Here is a 20,635-nt window from a genome sequence, read left to right as displayed (position 1 = left end):
TGTACTGCCACGAATAATAGAAAGTAATTTGATCTACATGAACAATTATCCACGGTTTTGACTCTCAAGGAGTATTATCTACCTGCGGAATCCAGAGTCCGACTTGCAACAACAGTATACTCCTGACCAAGTCGCGAATTCAAATCACAAGTCCCATGATCATCAGAATCAAGCTTCTTCGCCCCCATTTCACAAATACACACCGAATTAATCGGAATGTCCTTCGCCCAGACAAAGGGATACGATTTCCGGGCCGGCCTAGACGTAGAAGAAATCGTAGAAGAGACGGTATCACGGAGAACTGTCCTCGATTCATCGACATAATAATCTTTATACCTTTCCAGAATACCACGTGCATCAAAATCAAAGCGGTTGGGTATATTCTTGCCCTTGGTAGATTTCAAAGACCCATGCGCAGATTTCGGTCCCGGTCTCGGTCGCCCTCGCACGTAAATCGTATTGACTATTGTAGCATGCAGAAGAAGTGGCCTTGGTTTCGGTTTCCAAGTTATAGCTGCAGTATAAGGATCCAGTCTCGTTGAGGTGGTGGTGACTTCCTGCTGGCTCTGGCTTCTATCTGCGTTGCCTTTTGCCTGTTCTTTGTCTTTGGAGTCTCCATCCATAAAGCCTGCTTCAATAAATTTATCCCGGAGCATCAGGCAGAGTGGATACAGACGTCCTGTGTGATCTACAGGCGAGGCATATAAGACAGTCGCAGATTTTGCTTGGGGCAATGCATGGAGAGATTCGAGAGAGATGGATAATTGATGCGCAGATTGTTTTGCCTCATCTGCTGGCTTAGATTGCCGGCGGGGATCTCGCTTTTCTTTTTGACGGAGTGATGCGAGCTCTGCCTCGTACATCAAGTTGGCTAGGTCGAGTGTTTGTAAAAATGAGAGTGCCTCGTCGAGACGTTTTTGGCTTGGGAGACTCATGACTCCGAGTGTCAGATGAAGTGTACCCAAGGGACGAACGGCGCCCTCGGGAATAAGGGTCCTTGGAGCATTATCGGTTGATGATCTATCACGGCTTTCAAGCAGATCTGCAACTGCGACTGGGGGATAGTCCTTCTTAAAAGCAGAAATTGATGCTTCTAGCTGTGGGATTGATGTGAAGTTGACCAACGGCAGACAGAGAAAATGGGTGAGAGGAGGACGCTTTTCCCGAGGCAGGTTGTGCTTCGGTCCCATCTTCGGTCCCATCTTCGGTCCCATCTTCGGTCCCATGACTCTGCTGGTTGAATATGGTGCATGTGTTTGGAAGAAATTAGTAGTACGGGAAGACCTACAGGGCCACATGTTTACAGGAATAAGTAACAAGATTGTATAATTTTGACGGATAGTTAACATATTGTGGCGCCTCCAAATTCAGGTGTCTAGCTTGACCGCCCTTCAAGTCCCTGTTATCCACGGGTAGCAATGCCACAGTTCGAAATGAGATAGTGAATGGGTGGAGAAAAAGGAATTTAGTTTGATTGAAGAGAATATTTAGTTACAGCTGGAAATGGATTTTCTATCATCGAAGAGCCCTAATCTGAACATCAATCGTGAGAGACTACCCTTGCAATTGCCGACGAAGACCAAGTTCACACTGGATTGCAGATATTAGGGCGTGTGGACATCAACCAAGTATAAACTTAAGGTCTGCGGTTTTGAGGCCGTTCAGTCCATGGTGAGACACCATAGTGGTTTCAAACAAAGTGAAAAAAAGGGTTCATGTTCTAGGATTGGGAAAGTTCTAGTATCAAGTGTTGGTGACATTGCAAACCTCCAACACGCCAGAAGGTTGTTGGTGCCCTGTGTTGACTGTTACGGGAGTAATTTATTGGCTGGGAAAGCTTCTCACCCCAAAGGATGATAAGTTATCAGCTTCTGATTATTCTGAACATGTGTTGGCTTCACCCGAAGAAGAATATACTCATCAACAGCGCCACGAAGAGGTCTATGCTCGTCGCCGCTGATGCAGAGTACATCATATCAAGCATGCCAATCCGCGAGTATCACATGTAGGTCTGATCTGGACTCACATCGAGGGGAATGGGGAAGATAGAGAAAGCATGGTAGACGCACAGCATATTGCTGACAGAGTGAGTATCTCTAAGTATCCTGAATGCCAGTACCTTGTAGGTTCCTGTTGGGGGATAGTTGTCAGTGGTGATTCTCTTCCGTGAGTGGTGAGGGGCCCAACAGTATTGACAAACCAGACTGTATTGTTTGGTCTAGGATTGGGAGAGCTCTCACCTGGAAGGGCAGCCAGTCGGGGCTCTGTTGCCGGTAGGTTGTGGGTGCTGAGTGTTGCTGCTGTCAGTGGTGAGGCTCAAGATATGGGAGGATCCCGACAGTATTCAGGAACGCCAGAGGGGGTTGTTTTCTCGCATTAAGGTAGCTTAATATGAAGTTCGCCAGTGGGGAGCCGTGCTGGCAATAGGTTGTCGGTTCTATGTGTCGGTAGACTGTCGGTGCTGTGTGTTTTTGGTGTGAGGCTGTCAGCGGTGAGACTCGAAGATGTGCGACAGACCCCAACAGCATTAAGATGTCCGAAGAGGGTTGTTTCTGTATTGGGCGAGCCTCACGTTGAAGGATAAATGGCATCACACAAGTTTGAGTTGTCCGTGCAAGATGCGACTATGCATACTAGACTTCATGAGAGAAGCCCAAACAGAGTCCCCTGTCAGGTGAGGTCTTTCGCCGACTCTGTAAATTCGCCAACACTGTAAATAAACCCCAGGAAGTGCAAAGAGGATGGAAAGAGTTCTCACTGCAAGATCTGACATGGTGACCATGTAGGGACTTGATGACCGAAAAGAAGCCTACAAAGAAACATTTTGTTAGCCAAAGGTCGTTGAGTTAATGTTTCAAAGAAATGAACGAACAGAAGTCCCAATCCAAGGAGACTAGAGAAGCTTTGAATCGATGGGCAACACCAAAGATTCAAGTTTGGGAATTGGCAGAAGGGAACCACCAGAGTTCTCACCTGGAAAGCAGCGACAGACAAAGACCGGAGACAGAAACTCGGCATGGCATATGTTGCAGAGTGGAAAGAGACCCAAAAGTTTGTGAGCCCTCCCGTCAGCAAATTGCTGGTGAGTAGTCATCATGGCTATATTTAGGGTAAAGTGAGTAAGGGGGGTGTGACCACAAGCAATTCAAGTTGCCCGTAACAAGCAACCTCGACCAATGGACAAGCAACGCAGACAAAGGTCTAGCAGGAGCGACAAGGTCAAGGGAAGTCACAAGGGCAAGTTGCCAGAGTATCACCTGGAATGGAAGAGAAGTACAGCGCACTGGAAGATCCGACAAAGCGAGACAACAACAATGAAAGAAAGGAAATAACGAGGAGCAGGTGGAGGACAAGAAGAAAGGAAAAGGGAAAAAACATCAACAGGAAAAAGGAAATGTTAGAGAAAATACAGTGTTATGATGATCTGGAACACGAACAAACGATACGTCCCTGCAGTCATGAGAGAAGTGATTTGACAAAGTGAGATAGAATGATAAGGAAACAACATCATGATGACCTACATCTATGAACAAACAATAAAGAAAAGAAGGTGAAAGGTGGAGGATGGAGGATGGAAGATGAAGGAAAGATGAGATAGGTGAAAGGTGTAGGGGTAGGATGGAGGGGAGAGGGGGAAGGGAAGTGGGGAGTTGCAAAAGGACTAAGAAAAAGGGAAAGAGAGTACTTATTGCCCCAAGTAGAGTGAATGAGTGGATGGAAATGGACAAGTCTAGGGATTGTTCAATAGAACTAATAGTAATAAGCTTCACTCGGACGGATGCCTGTCCTCCTTCCCAAAATGGATCCGGAGTCCGGACAGCATGAGAGATGTCAGGGCTGGAGCTGCGAAGTATAGAGAATAGAGAGATTAAGCCCTTCTTAATAGGTGTTTGGGGGCTGTAAAGTGTGGCATTCATGTAGGAGTATCAGTGCGCGAAATTTCAGCTACGGAGAAGCACTAGGAGTAACAGTAATACTAGCAGGCCAGTAGAGTCCCAAGCGGAAATACAAGTGCCTACTAAGAGCATCTATTGGAGTACCTGCCGAGGCCACTAACTAGCAATACTATCAAGAGAATAGAAGTACCAGGATGAAGATGTCTAGGATAAAATTTCATCGTTAGGGTGACCAGGAACAACACCACGTAGGATGGACAACTCCGAAGAGATAGCAATAGACCGACAGGTAGACAAGAACAGACATGCGAATAACCTCATGAAGTTGACTCCTTCTGGCGTCCCTGCAGCACACGCATCACATCATCCACACTGTCCTTATCACCTTTCCTCTTTTTGGGTCCACGCTTCCGCTTCTTGGCACCCTGATCCTCGAAGTCCAGCAGCACAGCGTCCTCATCTTCATCGTCCTCGTTTCGACTACCCCCAAACCCAAGATCCATATCCGCATCATCCAAGGCAGCTCGTCGTCTGGCTTCCTCAAGGAACTTCTTCTGCCGCAGGGAGGACTCGGCAGACTCGCCTTCTTCAGCAGACGGCGAGGCCTGCCGAAGAGCAGCTGCTCGCTTGAGTGCAGCAAGAATAGTCGGATCCCTCGTGAGAGGATTAGACCGGTCCTCCGGCTCCTCCTCAACAGCCGTAGAAGAATCTGTGGCAAAGTAGTTACGAGGTTTGGAAGGTACTCCAGCGCCAGGTTTCTGATCCTCTTCGGCCGGGATCCTCTTCTCTTCTCGAGCTGCCTTGACCGAATCTTTCGTCTCCCCTTCTTCATCAGATGAGGAATCATCTTCGTCCTCGATACCAGCAAGGGGATTGTAGTCCGCACCAACATCCGCAAAAATATCACCATCATCCTCCTTCTCCTGGGCAGCAGCAGCAGCAATCTTAGCCGCGATCTCAGCCGGAACCTCCATACCAAGCGGCTTGGCATCTTTATCAGGCATGGGCATCGTATCAGGCTTAACATATTCACCAGGCTTATCAATCCACCGCGTTTTCCGCTTCGTCTTACCCTCCGCATCAGTGATAAGCAAAACCTCCCTCCTTCTCCCACTCGCATCTGTCTCGATAAACCGCTTCTTCTCCGGTTTTCCATCCCCAAGCTTCTTGAACTTAGCTCCCAGCACTGACTCGGGCGGCGGAGCAGGCACACTCGCAGCAGCCCGCTTACTCCTCAACTCTTGAAGAATCTCATCTCTCGTTTTCTTCCGCGCCGGAGGAGGCGCCATCATGCCCTTCTTCTTCTCCTTCTGCTCTTTTGGCGCAGCCTGAACCTCCTCCAATGCCTTCTCCTCCATCAAGCGCTCAAACGCCTCCTCGGCATCTTCGCCGACAAGCTCATCGTCCGCTGGTGCTGGTTCAGGCTTCGCAGGTGCTTGTGAGACATCCTCACCAGCTCTCGCTCGGCGAAGCAAAGCCCAGTCCAGACCCTTGACCATATGTGTGCTCCCAGTGTCACCACCGACCCCAAGTTCCTTTTGCAGCTTCTCGAATGTGGCCTGGTCGATTTGGCCAAGTTTCACCATGTCCTCTAGCGCCTTGATGCGCTTTGTCAGGTCATCTTCGTCGGCTGTTTCATTGCGCAGCTGGGCCCGGTCTTGATATCCTGTTGGTAGCTTGGAGCCTTTTGGGGCGGCGGAGGATTTGAATCGTTTGGTGGGTCGGTCGCCTCCTTCGCGACGCTGTTCTGCGAGTTGGCGGGCAAAATCGACACCAGTTACGGCGCGCCTGGAGAAGATACAGAGATTAGTAGGACTCTGTGGTAGGAGAGAAGAGCACATACGGGGTCATGGGAATGCTGGATCGCATTCGCGAGCCGAGTAGCCCGCCGCCTGGTGTTGCGCTGCCGGGGGCTGCATTTCGGGACGAGAACGACGATATTTCTCCAGACTTGTTTGAGGATGAAGTGTCGGCTAACAGCCGCCGGAACTGCTCGTTGTTCATGGTAGTGACATGGGCTTCAAAAACGGCGTTGGTCGACGTCAGTTTTAGCATCGGCGCGTTCTTGGCGCGTGCGATAAGGTTTTCTTATCAGTAGTATGAAGCTGGATATTGTACCAGCCAGGTGAGAGGGGGATTGGGGAAAGAGTTAATTACCAGATACAAGTGAAAATTGAAGTCTGGTAATTTGAGAATAATTTTTCGGTTCATTAACTCTTAGGCCTTGGAGCGCAGTAGATTTAAGCGTTTTGGTTTCCATTCATTCTTGGTACACTGAATCTGCTTTTATCAATGTGTATGTCCGGGATATGAGGACTTCTATAAAATATTCAATCACATGTATTTGTGTCAAAGATAGTTATACCTGTTAGCAAATTTTGATATTGAGAGAATTCCTCCTTCAATGTTGAGACATTAAAGCCCTCGAGAATGTCATATACATCGTCATCAAAAGTACAGAATATATGAACATTTGAACAACATTGAACAGAGAAGGACCAAGAGAGAAGAGAAAATTTGACATTTGAATGTAATGTAACAACAGTATCACCAAACCAAGCCACCGCTAGCCGAAATATTCGCCCTCAAAATGGAATGATGATCGCAGAAGAAAAGCGGGGACAAAACGATACAATTTTATTTTTGATCAATGACGTTCATTAAATCGTTTCCCATCCACCATTGTTGATCTCCGACTCTAGTTTGCGGCTGATTGTAGCAGGAATGGAGTGAGACAACCACACGTCACGCAAGAGCCGGTCGTAACGCTTTTGGTTCAGGATCAGCTGGCGGTTGCGTCTGAGGCCGGGGTCTACCTCGCCGTGGCGGTCGAGATAGGGGGCGTAGTGCCAGGATCCATTTTGGTTATGAAGGTAGAGGACTGTGCACTTGCGAATGTTTATAAATAGGCCAATGTTTTTGCCACATCTATTTTGTGGGTTAGTTTTTGGAACAACGGAAGGCCAATAGAGGATGTATTGGTAGGGAAAACATACTTTTGGACATGTTGGTTGCATCCGCCCAGCTTGTTGTGCATGCAGCATACTGCCTGGGAGCAGAAGATGTCACCGCAGAAGAGACAGATGCTTGGATCGCTGAGTTCCTTCTTGGAACTGGGGCAGCGGCGACGGTTCGCCTCTTCGATCAGGCTGTCGAAGTACTTCGGCAGACCGACCAGTTCGAAGATGACTGGGTGTGGAAGACTGGGCCACAGGCGGTGATCCTCGAAGCGAATACCCGAGCGCGATGCGTTCCAGTGAAAGATCCATCCAGAAATGATAGCGTCAAAAGAACTGCTGCTTGTCCGTGCAGGGTTAATGGTCATCAAGATCTCATCGAGGGAAGGCAGATGCAGGGCCTTGGTGAGTCTGTCCAGCTCTGACGAGGCAACATCGGTGAAGCCGGTGTTGGGGAAATCGACACCGTGCTGAACATTCAAAAGAATAACGGCCTTACGAAGGAAGGTAAGGGCATAGCTTGATATGAGGCGACGCAGGGTAAGTATTACACCCGGAGTTGCGGATTCTTCCCCATCCTTAACGTAACCGCTGGCTGCGGGCCAAGAGGAGCCTTCGGCGCGTCCAACGGAGTTTGCTCTGAGCTCAGAGACGATCGAGTCAAAGAAGTGCTTCGTCACGTCGTACCGGGCGGTTGAAAGGTCATCCTCTGTAAAGTCACTCTCTCCATGGCTGGAAAGCTCTTCTTTCAGTCCAAGGGGCCAAAGGATGAATGTAACAGCGACTTTGACAATCTCAGCCACATAGCACATCTGGATCAGGTGGCGCATATCAATGTTGAGGACCGGCAACAGGGAGAGCGAGCATTCTGCGAGGAAGACAAATGTATCCTTGGCAAGCAGAGGCTCGATATTCCGAACATCATTCAGCAGTGGCGTGCCGCTCAGGCAAGGATGGCCGACGAGCAACTGACAGATTTTCTGCCGATGCATCTCCTGGAATTCTTGAGCCGGACGACTCTTCGTGTTATTTCGCGAAGAGACAATACCAACAGCGGCATATGTAAGCGCTGTCTCCGCCAGAACGCGAAGATGTGTCAGCGTCAACGGTGGAATCTTGTCCAGAAGGGTAGAACCAGGTTCTGACTCGACACCACGTTGAGCAATCTCGACCGCAGAAATACTGAAACCAAAGCTTCGGATCAAAGAGTCAGTATGAACCAGATCGTCATTGTTGATAGTATCAGGGCTGTTGTTGAATATCGAGTTGATGTGATTCATCTTGATAGTCTTCTTCAGACGCTTGTAGATTTGAAGTAGTTCGGTCATGGGACTATGCAATGGATTGGACACTTGCTGCAGTGGACTTGATGGGGGGATTTCTTCCGAGCTAGGGAACAAGCCAGGGATATCAATCCGCACGTTGTTTGAAATGAACTGTCCAGGCACTGTTTGGGTAATGGACGGAATTGAAGAAGGCACTATTAACTGACCGACCTTGGATGCCAGTGGAGGAACCAGCGATTTTGAGAGGTAGTCGACAAACAGATCAGTGTAAGACTGCGGGTATCCCTTGTCCTTCTCAACCATAAGAACAGAGAAATTCTGCGACTGGTTCAACGAATTCTTAAGGCCTGTGTTCATCCAATCCTCGAAAGAAGAGGACGTGGTCAATGCACCAGGGTAAGACTCCTCCTTGCCCTTCCAGGTAATCGGCAGGAATGCATTGCCAAGGGCCTTGCACAACGGACAAACGAACTCCTTTAGCCCGGTGTTTTCAGGGTGGTTCCGGGCGATTTGCTGGCTATGCCGTCTGTGTGTGGCTGCATAGTAGACCTCAAAACAAGAATAATGCATGATATGTCCACAGCCAGTTGTCACAGGTCCACGTAATGTGCTCTTGGGGTTGAAACCCTTGCTGAGACCAATCTTTTCGCTAATGACTTCACCACCAGATGAATCCAGCCGCCGAATTGTTGTTCGGTTTTCTCCAGCAACACCAAAGGGGCGGATCTCCTCGGCAGATCTGTCTAAGCTGCACGGTGTTCTGATTGCCTCGCGTATTCGATCAGGATCCCTGATGTCGGTCTGTCGCAGAATAGTACTATCCTGCAGCAAGGCGAAAGTACCGTAGAGTCTCGAATCGTTGGTCTCCTCCTGACACAGAATACAGGTTCCACTAGGGTATTTCCAAACTTTCGTTTCGGGTGCAGCTTCGGTCTCGGAGCCCAAGTCACTAAAATCCTCCTCCCCCCAGTCAATATCCCCTTGGCTATTCAGGAAGTTCTGTTGCTGCTGCTGGAATTGTGCCATCACTCGCGCCTGTCTTTCCGTGGCTTGCTTTTTCTTGAGTTCCTTTTCGCTGTCAAGGTCAATCGCAGGTGAGTTTGTATCGATACGATCGAATGGGAATTTGAGAGATGCAGTCGCAGATGTGTAGGTCCGAGGACGCTTTTGCCACAGGCGCTTGAGGATATGGCGAATCTTAGGCCCACATGAAGTGAACTCATTTGTCACCGAGATTCTCTCCAGAAGACCAACAATTGTCAAATTACCAGCCTTGATCTCTCTGGATTTAGAAAGAGCATGCAGGTTAAAAGACTTCTCTTGCTCGGACTCCATGCTGTCATCTTGAGTCTCATCTTCCAACACTGCAGCAAGAATGAGATGCAGGATCACCTGAAGGAAAGTCTCCACGCGAGTAGGCGGGATTGATGGAGTACACTCCTTAAAGAAAATAACATACTCGAGGCACTGGTGCACAAGCTGGGAAAACAGCATCGTTCCAGTGAAACCTGGTAGATCGGAGAAAACACCAGAGCTGATGGTTCGAAGCTTCGGCTCGTAGACAATATCAGCAGCCTTCTTGCCAGTCTTCTTTGCCATCCACTCCCTGTATATATTCTCTGCCTCATCTCGCTGGTTTTTAGTATAGTGTGCACTGTAAGGATCTACAAGATCAAGGTATTCGGGCTTCAACTCAAATGTTCCAGAGTCACTCAAACCTTCGGGAGGACGGAAGCTGGCAACCTCCTCCAGCACATCTTGGAACTCGTCCGAGTCAAGCAATTTATCGCTCAGGCGAGTTGAGAGATCGGAAAATGAGAGTGGCTTGAAGCACAAAACGTGGGCAATGTCTCGGCTAATATTCTCCTTGCTCATATGGGTGCCGTCATTAATGGCCGTCAATGAGGTGCGATCGGTCAGCAAAATGACCAACAGGTGAACAAACTCTTCTGCGACATCGACAACCTGAGAATCTTCATAGCCAGTACGAGGCATGTAGTTGCGAGCCATCCAGTCAACCACCCCGAATCGATGCGCGATAGAAGCAAGAACCCTGCTCGGGTCACATGTCACCAGGGCAGTCTGGAGAAGGAAAATATCCCGGTAGTAGGCGAAATCGCGGGAGGAAACTCCACGGTACTGGGACATCTGGTGTCGAAGACTAAGACCATTGCGGACCCACATTCCAGCTTTCATCTGTGCGAGCCAAGCACAAACTCTCAGAGGGTAATCAAACATGATCAAAAGTAAATCCTCGGGTCCGAGAGCCAAGAGAGCATCATCCACGTTCTCATCATCAGCTGCCTTGGCATCATGGAGTGCATTCCTAGCATCCTGGGCAGCATCGAAGAGAACCTTACGCAAAACATCGCTGCTTACATCACGGCCGCATTCAATAAGCCACGACAAGGTGTAGTGAAGAGCATGATGGAAACTGATTGAACCTTTTTCAACGACAAACTCAACCACGCGGTGGCATGGGATCTGACCAGAGGAGCCAACCTCAAAGTCAAAGGGATTGAGTGTCTTGAATCGAACCTCGTCATTAATCTCGGCTTGCTTGAAGCGCTTTCGCTCCACGCCTGCAGAATGTATGATTGTGGTGACTGTTGTGGTCTTGATTGCCCGCAGAAGGTTTTCGCCGTTATCAGTTTCAGGGTTCCTGAATGCCTCGCAGAACTGTCGGCAGAGCCGGTTGATCTCGCGCATAAGAATTGAAGCACTAATCCAAGCGTCTGTTTCATACTCGACGTGCTCACCAACAGCGCGGACATTCGGGCAGATGCCCTGAGAGAGCTTCACAAGATCCAAGAACTGAGGCAAATATTGCTCTTCCGTCCGCACACGATACTGGACGTACTCAGATTGGAGGAGGTAGCGAAGATCAAGGAAGAAGTGGTACAGTCGTCTATTGGTCACAGAGCCTGCGTCAAATGCCAAAACAGCATTTGGATTGACAGCATGCGGCTCTCCAACCTGTCTCGTTGTCAAGAATGTATAGAGAATAGACATCACCTTGGTGAGGAAATTTCCACGAAGCACGATCTCTTCAGTGATGGAGGGGGTGGTCAAAAGTTGCAATGTGAGGTTGACAATGGAGTGATCTGGTTCACGATCCGCAACCAGATAAAGCTGAGCGAGTGCCGTGTAGAGAGCAGACAAGCGAAGACCCATGATGCGCTTGAACTGGGGCACATTCACAACGGTGCTGATGTAGAGATCCCGCAGATCAGTGCGGGTCTTCTTCCACAATCTCAAGTCAAACAGAATCAGCCAGTCCAAACGAGTCCGCTGCCACAGATCCTCATACGCTGCGACCTTTTCACCAGCAGCCGGAAGAGGAGGCCGAACTTGCCAGTGCCCTGCTGTCCTTCCCGGTTGTGGTCTGACCACACCTGAAGGGGTTCGTGGGATGGAAACAAAGCTGTTGGGATCAGATGTCTGATTATCTGCATCAGTCGAATTTGACCGCTCCTGTTGGGTCTGCTCTTCTTCCTCTGTGTCTTCGGCAACGGGCCGTGGTGGTGGTGGTTGCATGCCAGTCAATCCTGCTAGAATACGGTGTGCTATAGCAAGTTCGTCTGGTCCGAACTCGTCTCCTGCAGCGCCCATGTCCATTTCCATGTCCTGGTCACCGTCCCCATCAGCCTCAGCTTGCAGGCGGGTGAGTTCCATGTCCATGTCATCATCTTCGTCGTCGGCATCGTCATGAGCTTCCCCATAATCCTCATCCTCGTCGGCCTCATTTGTCTCATCAACAACATCTTCATCCTCTTCATCTTCATCGTCGTCATCGTCGGTTCGCAGAATCATATTGCCATTTGTGGGAAGGCTAAGCATGAAGGTGCGGCCACCCAGGTGATCTGCCCTTTCATGATCGTCAATGCCCTTCATGCCGATGTCTGCATTATAAGCTCCACTGCCTTTCCGCCAGGGAACAAGGAGCTCTTCGCAGATAAGTTGGCGGAAGATTTCATTATCCTCGAGAATACTACAACCCGCAATATCCGCCAGCCATTCAACTAGTGTGGCACACATTTGCTCTCTGAATGTGTCGCGTGCAGATCGAATTGTGACTGTGACCTTGATCTCCTCGATGATCTTCGATACGGCAAGCAATCTCTGTAGGTCTTTGGAGTGCTTTATGACACTTCGACCCATATCGTTCGTCTCGTGGGCCCGGGCAACACCGAAGCTATCCCGTTCACGACAGGCACGGCTCACTTGATGGGCTACATCTCTGATGGTATGTTTCTCGTCGTTCCACAGCAAGAGGGCAAATTCGGGCTCCTCCTCTGCTTGGTCGCCCGCCTCTGACCAGTCAGGGCACAGTCGCGATGCCTCTTCGTCCTGTTTGATGCCTTCAACGGTCTTGGGCAGACGTAACTGTTCCGGTGAACAAGAGATAACATCACAGAAGTAATCTAGCACGCGTGAAATGGTAAGACGAATGGAAGATACCAAGTCCGCGGGCAGCTGTCGCTGAGCGCGCTCTTTGCCTTTGACATTACCACTATCGGTATGAATGGCACAAAAGAGCGGCAGCCGCCAGGCCTCATCGTCCCCGCAATCACAGCAACCACAGTTACCGGATGAAAGTGAGATCTGGTACTGGTGTCCCGTGTGGTCGGATGCATCAAAGCATCTACTGCACAACACGCAAGTCTCGTCCGCGGCGCAGGTTATGCATCTATAGGTAGCTTCTCCAGCGCGGAAGATGTGACCGCATCGTTTGCCTCGCGCTGCCTCGGTATATTCAGCTCCTTCTCGAGCCCCTTGAGCTTCAGCAAGTTTCCATGCTCCGGCGGGCACACCGTCGGGAAAAAGGTGGTGTATCAACTCCTCATTGTGTCCCACGAGCGATCGGAAGAGCAGCTCTAGAAGATCTCTCTCTGCCTGTGGTGTGTATCGGTAGTTGTGTTGAGCTGGTAATCGAAGAAGGCCATCACCCAGGACTTTCTCACATTCCGAGAGCATGAGCATGGCTTAGAACTCTCGGGCGGAGGTGGAAGGTCAGGGCCGCTCGGCAGTGTGAGGTCGGGAGGGTTGTCGCGCTAGGTTCGTGGGTGGAAAGAGCAGGGAACATATATAGCTCGTTTGGGATATGGTCTGAGATCGGGCCTCCAGTTGATCTATAAAGTTCGTGCTTCAAGAGGGGACTGAAAGCACGTCGATTTCAAGGATTTGTAGTGGGGGGAGAATCGACGAGATGTGGATCGAATGCTTAGATAGGTCAGAATCAGACCTTAATGATTTGTTTTGAGGCGGTCGAGGGTCAGACAAAACATTTGAAGCTTGAACAAACTCCGATGGAAAAGATTTGTGATGGAACAAAAGGACTCCCGATGAAGATAGCCGTGAGAATAAGCAAGTGGGATAAGCGACCTTTTTTCTCTAGGCATTTTTCGTTATGACATCGACGGAGCGGTCTCGCTCTCCCCCCCCCCCCCCCCCCCAACGCCACAAGTGATCCACGCTCCTCCAATCAACATCTTACATAGCTTACAAATATTCACATCATTGCTTTTTGAGTCAGAATACAAATTTCCAATGTAAATAAAAAGGCTCTATCTCGTACAAACTCGCGGCTGGAATAGGGTAATAATGAGGGATCCAGCCGATCGCTTTTCCTACTTCCGCTTCCCCTTAAACCACTTGTAAATCTACACAGTAGAAGTCACCCGGTCCTGTTGTTCATTTATTCATCGTCCTCCTCCTCAGCAGCGGCAAGGTAGCGGGGCTTGATGTCCTTCCATTGGCGCTATAAGCAAGGGTAATCAGTTAGCGAAATGTCTCCGGGTTGTCTCGGTAAAGCAAGAGGATGGGATCGAAAGAAGTCACGTACGCCGGCGTTCCAAGAGTCCCAGATCTTGTTGGAGGCGGTGTCGAAGGAACTGTTTCGCAAAGCTTTGGTCAGGGATTATGTATGGCTCGGGGGTTCTTGAATGTAACGCACAGCTCGAAAGCGAAGGCACCAGCGAAGATAGCAGTCAGGTAGACAGCATTCTTGCGGAAGAGGGTTCTAAACACGAGAAAGGAACGACGGTTAGACTTAAAAGCGACAATTGCGACCATCCGATCGGTGGGGAGACGTGCTGGTAGATAGTGTTGGAGATCTGATTCGCGGTTAGCCAGGAAGTTATACGTTGACGCGAAAAGCACCATTGGAAAGAGGAGTGACATACGCCGGCCATTGTGACGGAAAAGAAGGTGTTGACACAACCGAGAGCAAGGGAATATCTGGGGGAATCGAAGATGAGAGAGAGTGAGAAGGAATGGAAGTTCGCAGGACTGAAAAGCTGCGGGAATTCCCGGTCCGCTGATTGGCCCGTCCACACTGACTAGTCCGGCCATCCGTACAATCTTCAAGTTTGCATTGTTTCTTTCTCTCAAGGGCGAGCTCTTGAGAGTCGCCCGTCATATTCGAATAAATTCATTTACATTTTGCTTTTTTCCTTTTCCTTCTGTCACCATCCATCATGACTTCCAACGTCTCCAAAGCCGGAATCACCACCGATGCAGCCACTGGTGCAAGCTTCATCCCCTCTTCAATCCGCGCAGATGGCTCCAAACGTCGAGAGATTCGGGTTCGCCCTGGCTACAAGCCCCCGGAGGACGTTGAGCTTTACAAGAACCGTGCCGCCGCCGCGTGGAAAAATCGTGGGAAAAGCGGGGTGCCGGGTGCAGAGGCCCTGAGTAGTGGGGACGATAAATCCGCGGCCGCAGACGCCACAGCTGCCAGCAACAAAAATGCAAAGCGCCGCGAAGCGAAACGCCAGGCAAAGGAAGCTGAGGGGTCAGGCACTCCAAGTGACAAAAAGGGATCGGGGTCAGATAATTGGCGTGTGCCCGCCAAAAAAGACGAAAAACCTGCAGAGCCCGAGCCCGAACCCGTTGATCTGGAGGCTGAAAAGGAGAAGAAAGCACGCAATCTCAAGAAGAAACTCAGACAGGCACGAGACCTGCGCGACAAGAAGGCTCAGGGCGAGCCCTTGCTGCCCGAACAGCTGGAAAAGGTCATCAAGATCCACGAGTTGGTTCGACAGCTCGAAACCCTCGGATTTGATTCCAATGGAGAAATACAAGAAGATTGCCAAAAGAAAGCTTGAGAACATATTGCTCTTATGAATGCAATCTTGCTGGCCCGCTCCTCAGTCCAACCGTATGACAGATTGGTTACACGCGGTAAAGAATGTGTGCACCTTCGACACTACTAGTGGCAGTATCTCTAAGCTATCTACCCGGTGCCATCTGCAAATTAATGCGAGTTGAATAAACTGCCAACCCAGAGGGTTCTCTATTCAAATTAACTCTCAAAGGTGGCATCGGAGCGACTTTGAAGCATGCAGAGAGGATTTCTGTGGTGTCGCCAATGCTACCCCTTCATATCGACAGTCACTCGTTGCTTGGTTCACTGCGGGTCCAATTCATTTAGAACCACGGGGCAAACAACAGGCTTTCTTATAAGTGGCATGGGGAGGCTAAGGACCTCGCGGCCTGTCCGACCTGACACCCGTGGTCAAATTTGTAAAATTTAGAATATCCATGCATATTTGATTAACTTTACATTTATATGTCACAGTTTTTTTTTGAGATGCGTAATATACATTTACTACAAGTCCATCCTTTGCCTCCACTGGCCAGCATTGACATACTGCACTGGTGATGTGGGAATGCCACCCTCCAGATCCCAATCGAAATAGTTATATTCTCCAAGCCCGGACGTCTCTACACCCTTGGGGGGCTCGCCAATGCCATATGTTGCAGCAAGAATTCCTTGTCTAATGCAATCGTTGATCCCAACTCCAGTATACCAGTTCCCTGCAAGAGCAAGCCGCTTATTGAATTCCTTCTTCACTGTAGCGGACAGGTCATACATGCGGTCAATGTGCCCAACAGTGTATTGAGGAATGGCGTTCCTTTGAAGATTGCTTCGTGCGACGCTGGGGGCGGCTTTGATTCCAATATGACGCTGAAGCAAGGCGCGGGCCATCTTCACGGCGGAGTCATGATCGGGGTAATCTGACTCTTTCCAATCGTCCCAATAGTGGCCACCGAGCATCACTGTAATCTTAGTTCCCGGCGCATTGTCCTGCGTGGCAAGATCGGCGGATGCGAGGGAAGTTGGCAACCCCCAGCTAGAAGCAGATGCAAAGAGGACCCCCAATCCGCATTCTGGATTTTGATCGTACGGAACTGAGCGAGGAATTAGGTACCCAAAGCCATCGTTTTGAATGATATTGGGATCCTCATAATAGAGATTGACAACCATAACAGTGACGGCATAGTCATGTAATTTAAGTTTTCTGGCGGTCTCGCGGGGAAGAGACTGACCCGGGTGGTTCGTGTTCGTCGAGTCTAGGACTTTAGCCAACGCAGGTGCTGGGAGCGTAGCAATGACCCGGTCATAGTTCTCGCGACTTGTATCACGATTGCTTCGACGAGAAGTAATCTGCAAGATTTGAGGGTTAGCCTGCACCCCATAGAGCAATTGGGTGGCAGTGGAGAAGAACCTACGTAGATTTTATCACTATTCGCAACTGGGCTCATAGCTTGAACTTCTGAACCTGTTATCATTTTGACTTTTTTTGACGTTTTTAGATCAGCAACAATCGCGTCAACAAGCTGCTGTGTCCCTTGTTTGAAGGTCAATGTGCTCGAGCTTTTATTCCGTGCTATGGCGTGACCTGCGGACTGACACAGATGTTCGAATCCCGGCTCAAAGTAGTGTTTTGTGTCGTGAGAATATCGTGCCAAGGCGGCGCCCTTAGCAATTGCATTATCCATCAGAATGGACTGTTGCTTGGTCAACATCTGGTTCAAGATGCCAGATAAGATGCCAGTATCATCCATGTTGCGCATAGGACCCATAAGAGCCTGCGCGCTCAGCTTATCGATATCTCCCGCATATATTCCATGCATCATAGCTGAAACAAGATTGTCTGCGATTTCTGGAGTGAAGCGGCGTGAGATGAAATCTGAAATAGACTCGTCCTTCTGCCATTGATCGAACGGTCGAGGCGGTTTGAAAGGCTCCGTAAGAAGGGCCGGTATGAACGTCTTGAATACGGGCTCTTTGAGGATTGTTGAAATGGCATCTTTCACGAATGATCCTCGACCATGTGAACTTGGCAGGCGGACGAGATGATCCGGGTAATAGATGAAACGATTGGCTGAGGCGGGGGCATTCTTTGGGGTCCAAATTGCTTCATCTGCTAAGCCTAAGGTTTCAGCCTTTGAGACAGAACAAACAAGTCAGTAGATTTTCTTATACTGGGGGCCATAGTGTTCAATCAAGGGCAGTTACCATCCACCATGTAGTTAAAGTTGCGTCTGAGCACCTTATCGTGCGAGGGCCGTATTCGAATATAACATCGCCATTTTTAACTGGAATTCGCTCGGATTGCATCCAGCCTCCAAGACGAGGAGATTTCTCATGAATTGTGACGCTGGAGCATTTAGGGTTTCGCGACAGGTGGTGGGCTGATGTGAGGCCGGTGATGCCACCCCCAATAACAGCAGCGTGAAAAGCACGGTGCTGGGATCGAAACACAGTCACCGGTATCCGCTGCCTAGTTCCAAGGCCATTGTAGGCTAGAATCCGCATCTCGACAGGCTCCAGGGAGGTGGTTTGCTGAGCTGTCTGTCTGTCTCCAGTTGTTCCGCGGCAGTTCCATCTGACTAAGGAGGTTCTGCTTATCAGCTTATCAGTTATCTTATCGTAACAACAGAGATCACTCCGTACTACAGTTATAAATGTGATACTACAGCAGCTTTAAGGTCTTCTAATACCTGGAATATATTCACTGGGGAATCAAATTCGCTTTGTCTTCTTGTTTTCCATATCAGGAGAAGTTTATGTACAGATAAATGAGCCTCGAAATCATCGAGAAAAGCAAATGCATCAAACTATGAACGCCCTCCCCACCAGCCATTCATCATCACAATTCAAATTGTACAAGATAGTGCTCGAACACAGCGATCGTCAACTTCAATTAAGGCGGAGTCATGTGGTAAGCTCCTGGTTTTGAGAAATATCTCCCGTAGTCTCGGGCTTGATAAGTTCCTCAGGCATATTCTCGTCCTCCACAAATGTGCGTTCGCTGACATGCTTGGGCTTCCATACCTTGTCGGGGAAGGAACCACGCTGGCCCTCGGCATGTTTGTATTGGCAATTCGGATTCATGCATGGGGTGAACTTGCAGGCAGTCTGGTGATGCGTGAACTTGCATCCTTCAGTCGTACAGTCGGCACCGTTGCGGCAAAGTGGCATGTCGGGGTGCTTGAAATGGCAATGGGGGTTGGTGCAATGGGGGAAGAATCTACACATCTCCTCTGATTGGTGTGCAGACTTGACCGCTGGTGATGGGTGACGACCTGTGCACTTTGTGTTCTTGCAAGCGGCTCCGAACGAGCAAACATCGGAAACATCAACGGAAGTGCCCTCGGGCGCGACAGGAGATTGGTGAGCGAATTGGCAGTCTTTCCGAGTACAGCGAAGGTTAAAGCGACAGACACTGTTGGGGCCGCCCTCATTTTGCTCGCCGCCCATTTCGGTATCCATATCACCACTGGCTCCTGGGGGCTTTTGATTTTGGCGCTTATTAAACCGTCCACCACCTTGACCCTGGCGCTCCACACGATCGAACAGTGAGCGGCCTTGCTGATTTCCGTTTTGGAAGGCTGGATTCACGGCGGGCGGGACGAAACCTGGCATCAGTTGAGACATCATTCTCGCTTGCTCCTCCAACATTGTCATGAGTTGCATCTGGTTCTGGGGGCTCATTTGCATCATAGGTCCCGCCCCCATGTTGCCTTGCATTCCACCCATGTTTCGGGCCCCTCCGCGACGAGGTCCCTTCATTTGGTCACGACCGGGGCCTCCGATACGCCCGTTTCCTTGCTGTCCGCGGACTCGGTGGAGAGTTCCGTCGGCATTTCGATCAAGATTTCGGTTGATCTGATTAAGCATTCTGCCTCGTCCGGCTTGTCGTCCATTCCGCATCGCTTTAGGTCCTGTGGGTCTAGCCATAAAGAAGACAGGGTCAGTTTATTGTATCATCTTACAAATCGATATGCAAACTTACATGGAATCACTCGCATCGCCCATCTCTGCATCCATGCCATTTCCTTCAATTCCTGAGCCTCCATCGAACGAAGGAACTTGCTGTGTCGCGGAATCACTGGGGCCTCCGTTGATCTGTTGATCAAGAGTCTCGACCTGACCAAACAACCACCTTGAGAACTCAAGTGCCTGTGTGTCGCCTTCGTCTAGTCCGAGAAAGTCGTTGGAAAGTTCAGTCGCAAGCTGCTCCTGGGTCTTGCCATTCACGAGCATGAGAACAATGTATTCAATAAGCGCCCCCTCTTGACCATCGTCCGTGCTCCAGCCCATTTCCACCAGCTTTGGTCGAATGACAGTAGCGATGGCGGCCGCGAGAGGCGAATCCTGAGTAACAGTGGGAAGCATTTTGATGAGAAGGTGAAGTGAGGTGCGAGGGGCGGGGTTCCGAAAGAAGAGGTTCGGAGCTGCTGAAGAAAGGTGGGTGAATTGCGCGCCACCGAGAGAAAAAAGGGTTCGCACGTTTCAGAACAATCAAAGAATGACAATGAGACAATAATAGGAATATGCGACAAAGATGACCGATAGAATTTTCGTGTTGACCAAGATATGTTTGGCAGTAGATCAGATCTTGCTGGGATACTAATTGACGCGATAGCAGAAGCTTCGGCGACGAAATTGGGCTAAATGTCACGTGAATTTGGATAATAGGCAAACAGTGCAAACACAATTTCCTAATATGGAATAGTAGCTGTTACCACTTTTATATCACATGACTCACTGCTACCAAGCCAAATTCGAGACAACTTTCTATTTATATGAAAAATTTTCGTCTCAGGAGAAACAGATTAAGAGGATTTTCTAAGAATCTAACATTCACTCACTAGTTATGCATAGGATTCAATATATCTCATACAGTTATGAATCTCGAAATAAAAAGGTTCTTCATTCATCTCCCAAAGCCTGTCCACTGCTCCATTTGGAGGTCGCACACAAATCATAGAATGCAATGTCTGGTAGATCGAGGATCTACAATGATTAGGATTTGCCATTCCCTCACTCACATTCACCCTACTCTGTGAGTTACACGGCACATAATAGTAAATCTTGGCACGGCTAGCCGATCCCCACTTTGCGATCATATGAAACCGGGAGAGCCGAGGCCCTCACCCCCAGTTTAATTCCCCGGATTATCACAACTCTATGTTCTTTAAGATCTGAGCACTAAAGAGACCAAAAAATTGCTATCAGACTCTAGCTGACGATCTCGTATTCTATGAAACTTCGGATCTGAAATCAACACAGGTTGACCAGTACAGATGCATAGAAAATTTAAGGGTGGGTCAACCAATATCGACAAGCCGAAATGAAGTCATTTTAGCGGGGTTTGGGAGGAACCTCGCAAGAATGTCTTGAAAGGTGATGAACCCGCCT

General features: G+C 49.3%; 7 protein-coding genes across 7 annotated transcripts; 1 reads left to right on the top strand and 6 right to left on the bottom strand.

Annotated features, from left to right (window-relative positions):
• Window positions 1-74: 74 nt before the first annotated feature.
• Window positions 75-1,226, bottom strand: N7520_010324 (uncharacterized protein; the record flags this gene model as incomplete). The annotated part of the gene is made up of 1 exon (XM_057144257.1): window positions 75-1,226. One exon carries the CDS (start codon window positions 1,224-1,226, stop codon window positions 75-77), a length of 1,152 nt encoding a protein of 383 aa, XP_056990011.1.
• A 2,987-nt stretch (window positions 1,227-4,213) lies between these two features.
• Window positions 4,214-5,900, bottom strand: N7520_010323 (uncharacterized protein; the record flags this gene model as incomplete). Its single annotated transcript, XM_057144256.1, has 2 exons — window positions 4,214-5,684; window positions 5,740-5,900. The coding sequence occupies 2 exons, from the start codon at window positions 5,898-5,900 to the stop codon at window positions 4,214-4,216; spliced, it is 1,632 nt and encodes a 543-aa protein (XP_056990010.1).
• Window positions 5,901-6,556: 656 nt separating this feature from the next.
• N7520_010322 (putative ubiquitin-protein ligase E3 component (UBR1)) lies at window positions 6,557-13,122 on the bottom strand (the record flags this gene model as incomplete). The annotated part of the gene is made up of 2 exons (XM_057144255.1): window positions 6,557-6,824; window positions 6,893-13,122. 2 exons carry the CDS (start codon window positions 13,120-13,122, stop codon window positions 6,557-6,559), a joined length of 6,498 nt encoding a protein of 2,165 aa, XP_056990009.1.
• A 715-nt stretch (window positions 13,123-13,837) lies between these two features.
• On the bottom strand, window positions 13,838-14,304 carry N7520_010321 (cytochrome b-c1 complex subunit 9; the record flags this gene model as incomplete). The annotated part of the gene is made up of 3 exons (XM_057144254.1): window positions 13,838-13,900; window positions 13,985-14,033; window positions 14,096-14,304. 3 exons carry the CDS (start codon window positions 14,302-14,304, stop codon window positions 13,838-13,840), a joined length of 321 nt encoding a protein of 106 aa, XP_056990008.1.
• A 314-nt stretch (window positions 14,305-14,618) lies between these two features.
• Window positions 14,619-15,248, top strand: N7520_010320 (putative RNA binding protein Pym; the record flags this gene model as incomplete). Its single annotated transcript, XM_057144253.1, has 1 exon — window positions 14,619-15,248. The coding sequence occupies one exon, from the start codon at window positions 14,619-14,621 to the stop codon at window positions 15,246-15,248; it is 630 nt and encodes a 209-aa protein (XP_056990007.1).
• Window positions 15,249-15,751: 503 nt separating this feature from the next.
• hem14 (oxygen-dependent protoporphyrinogen oxidase) lies at window positions 15,752-17,746 on the bottom strand (the record flags this gene model as incomplete). Its single annotated transcript, XM_057144252.1, has 3 exons — window positions 15,752-16,591; window positions 16,657-17,373; window positions 17,447-17,746. The coding sequence occupies 3 exons, from the start codon at window positions 17,744-17,746 to the stop codon at window positions 15,752-15,754; spliced, it is 1,857 nt and encodes a 618-aa protein (XP_056990006.1).
• A 399-nt stretch (window positions 17,747-18,145) lies between these two features.
• Window positions 18,146-19,609, bottom strand: N7520_010318 (mRNA-binding protein NAB2; the record flags this gene model as incomplete). Its single annotated transcript, XM_057144251.1, has 2 exons — window positions 18,146-19,163; window positions 19,227-19,609. 2 exons carry the CDS (start codon window positions 19,607-19,609, stop codon window positions 18,146-18,148), a joined length of 1,401 nt encoding a protein of 466 aa, XP_056990005.1.
• Window positions 19,610-20,635: the final 1,026 nt, after the last annotated feature.

The sequence above is a fragment of the Penicillium odoratum genome, assembly GCF_028828045.1.
Source record: "Penicillium odoratum strain IBT 22623 chromosome Unknown utg000008l_segment0_segment0, whole genome shotgun sequence".
NCBI classification, from domain to species: domain Eukaryota; kingdom Fungi; phylum Ascomycota; class Eurotiomycetes; order Eurotiales; family Aspergillaceae; genus Penicillium; species Penicillium odoratum.
Note: the sequence above shows the minus strand (reverse complement) of the source record. Positions and strands in the feature narration are given on the sequence as shown.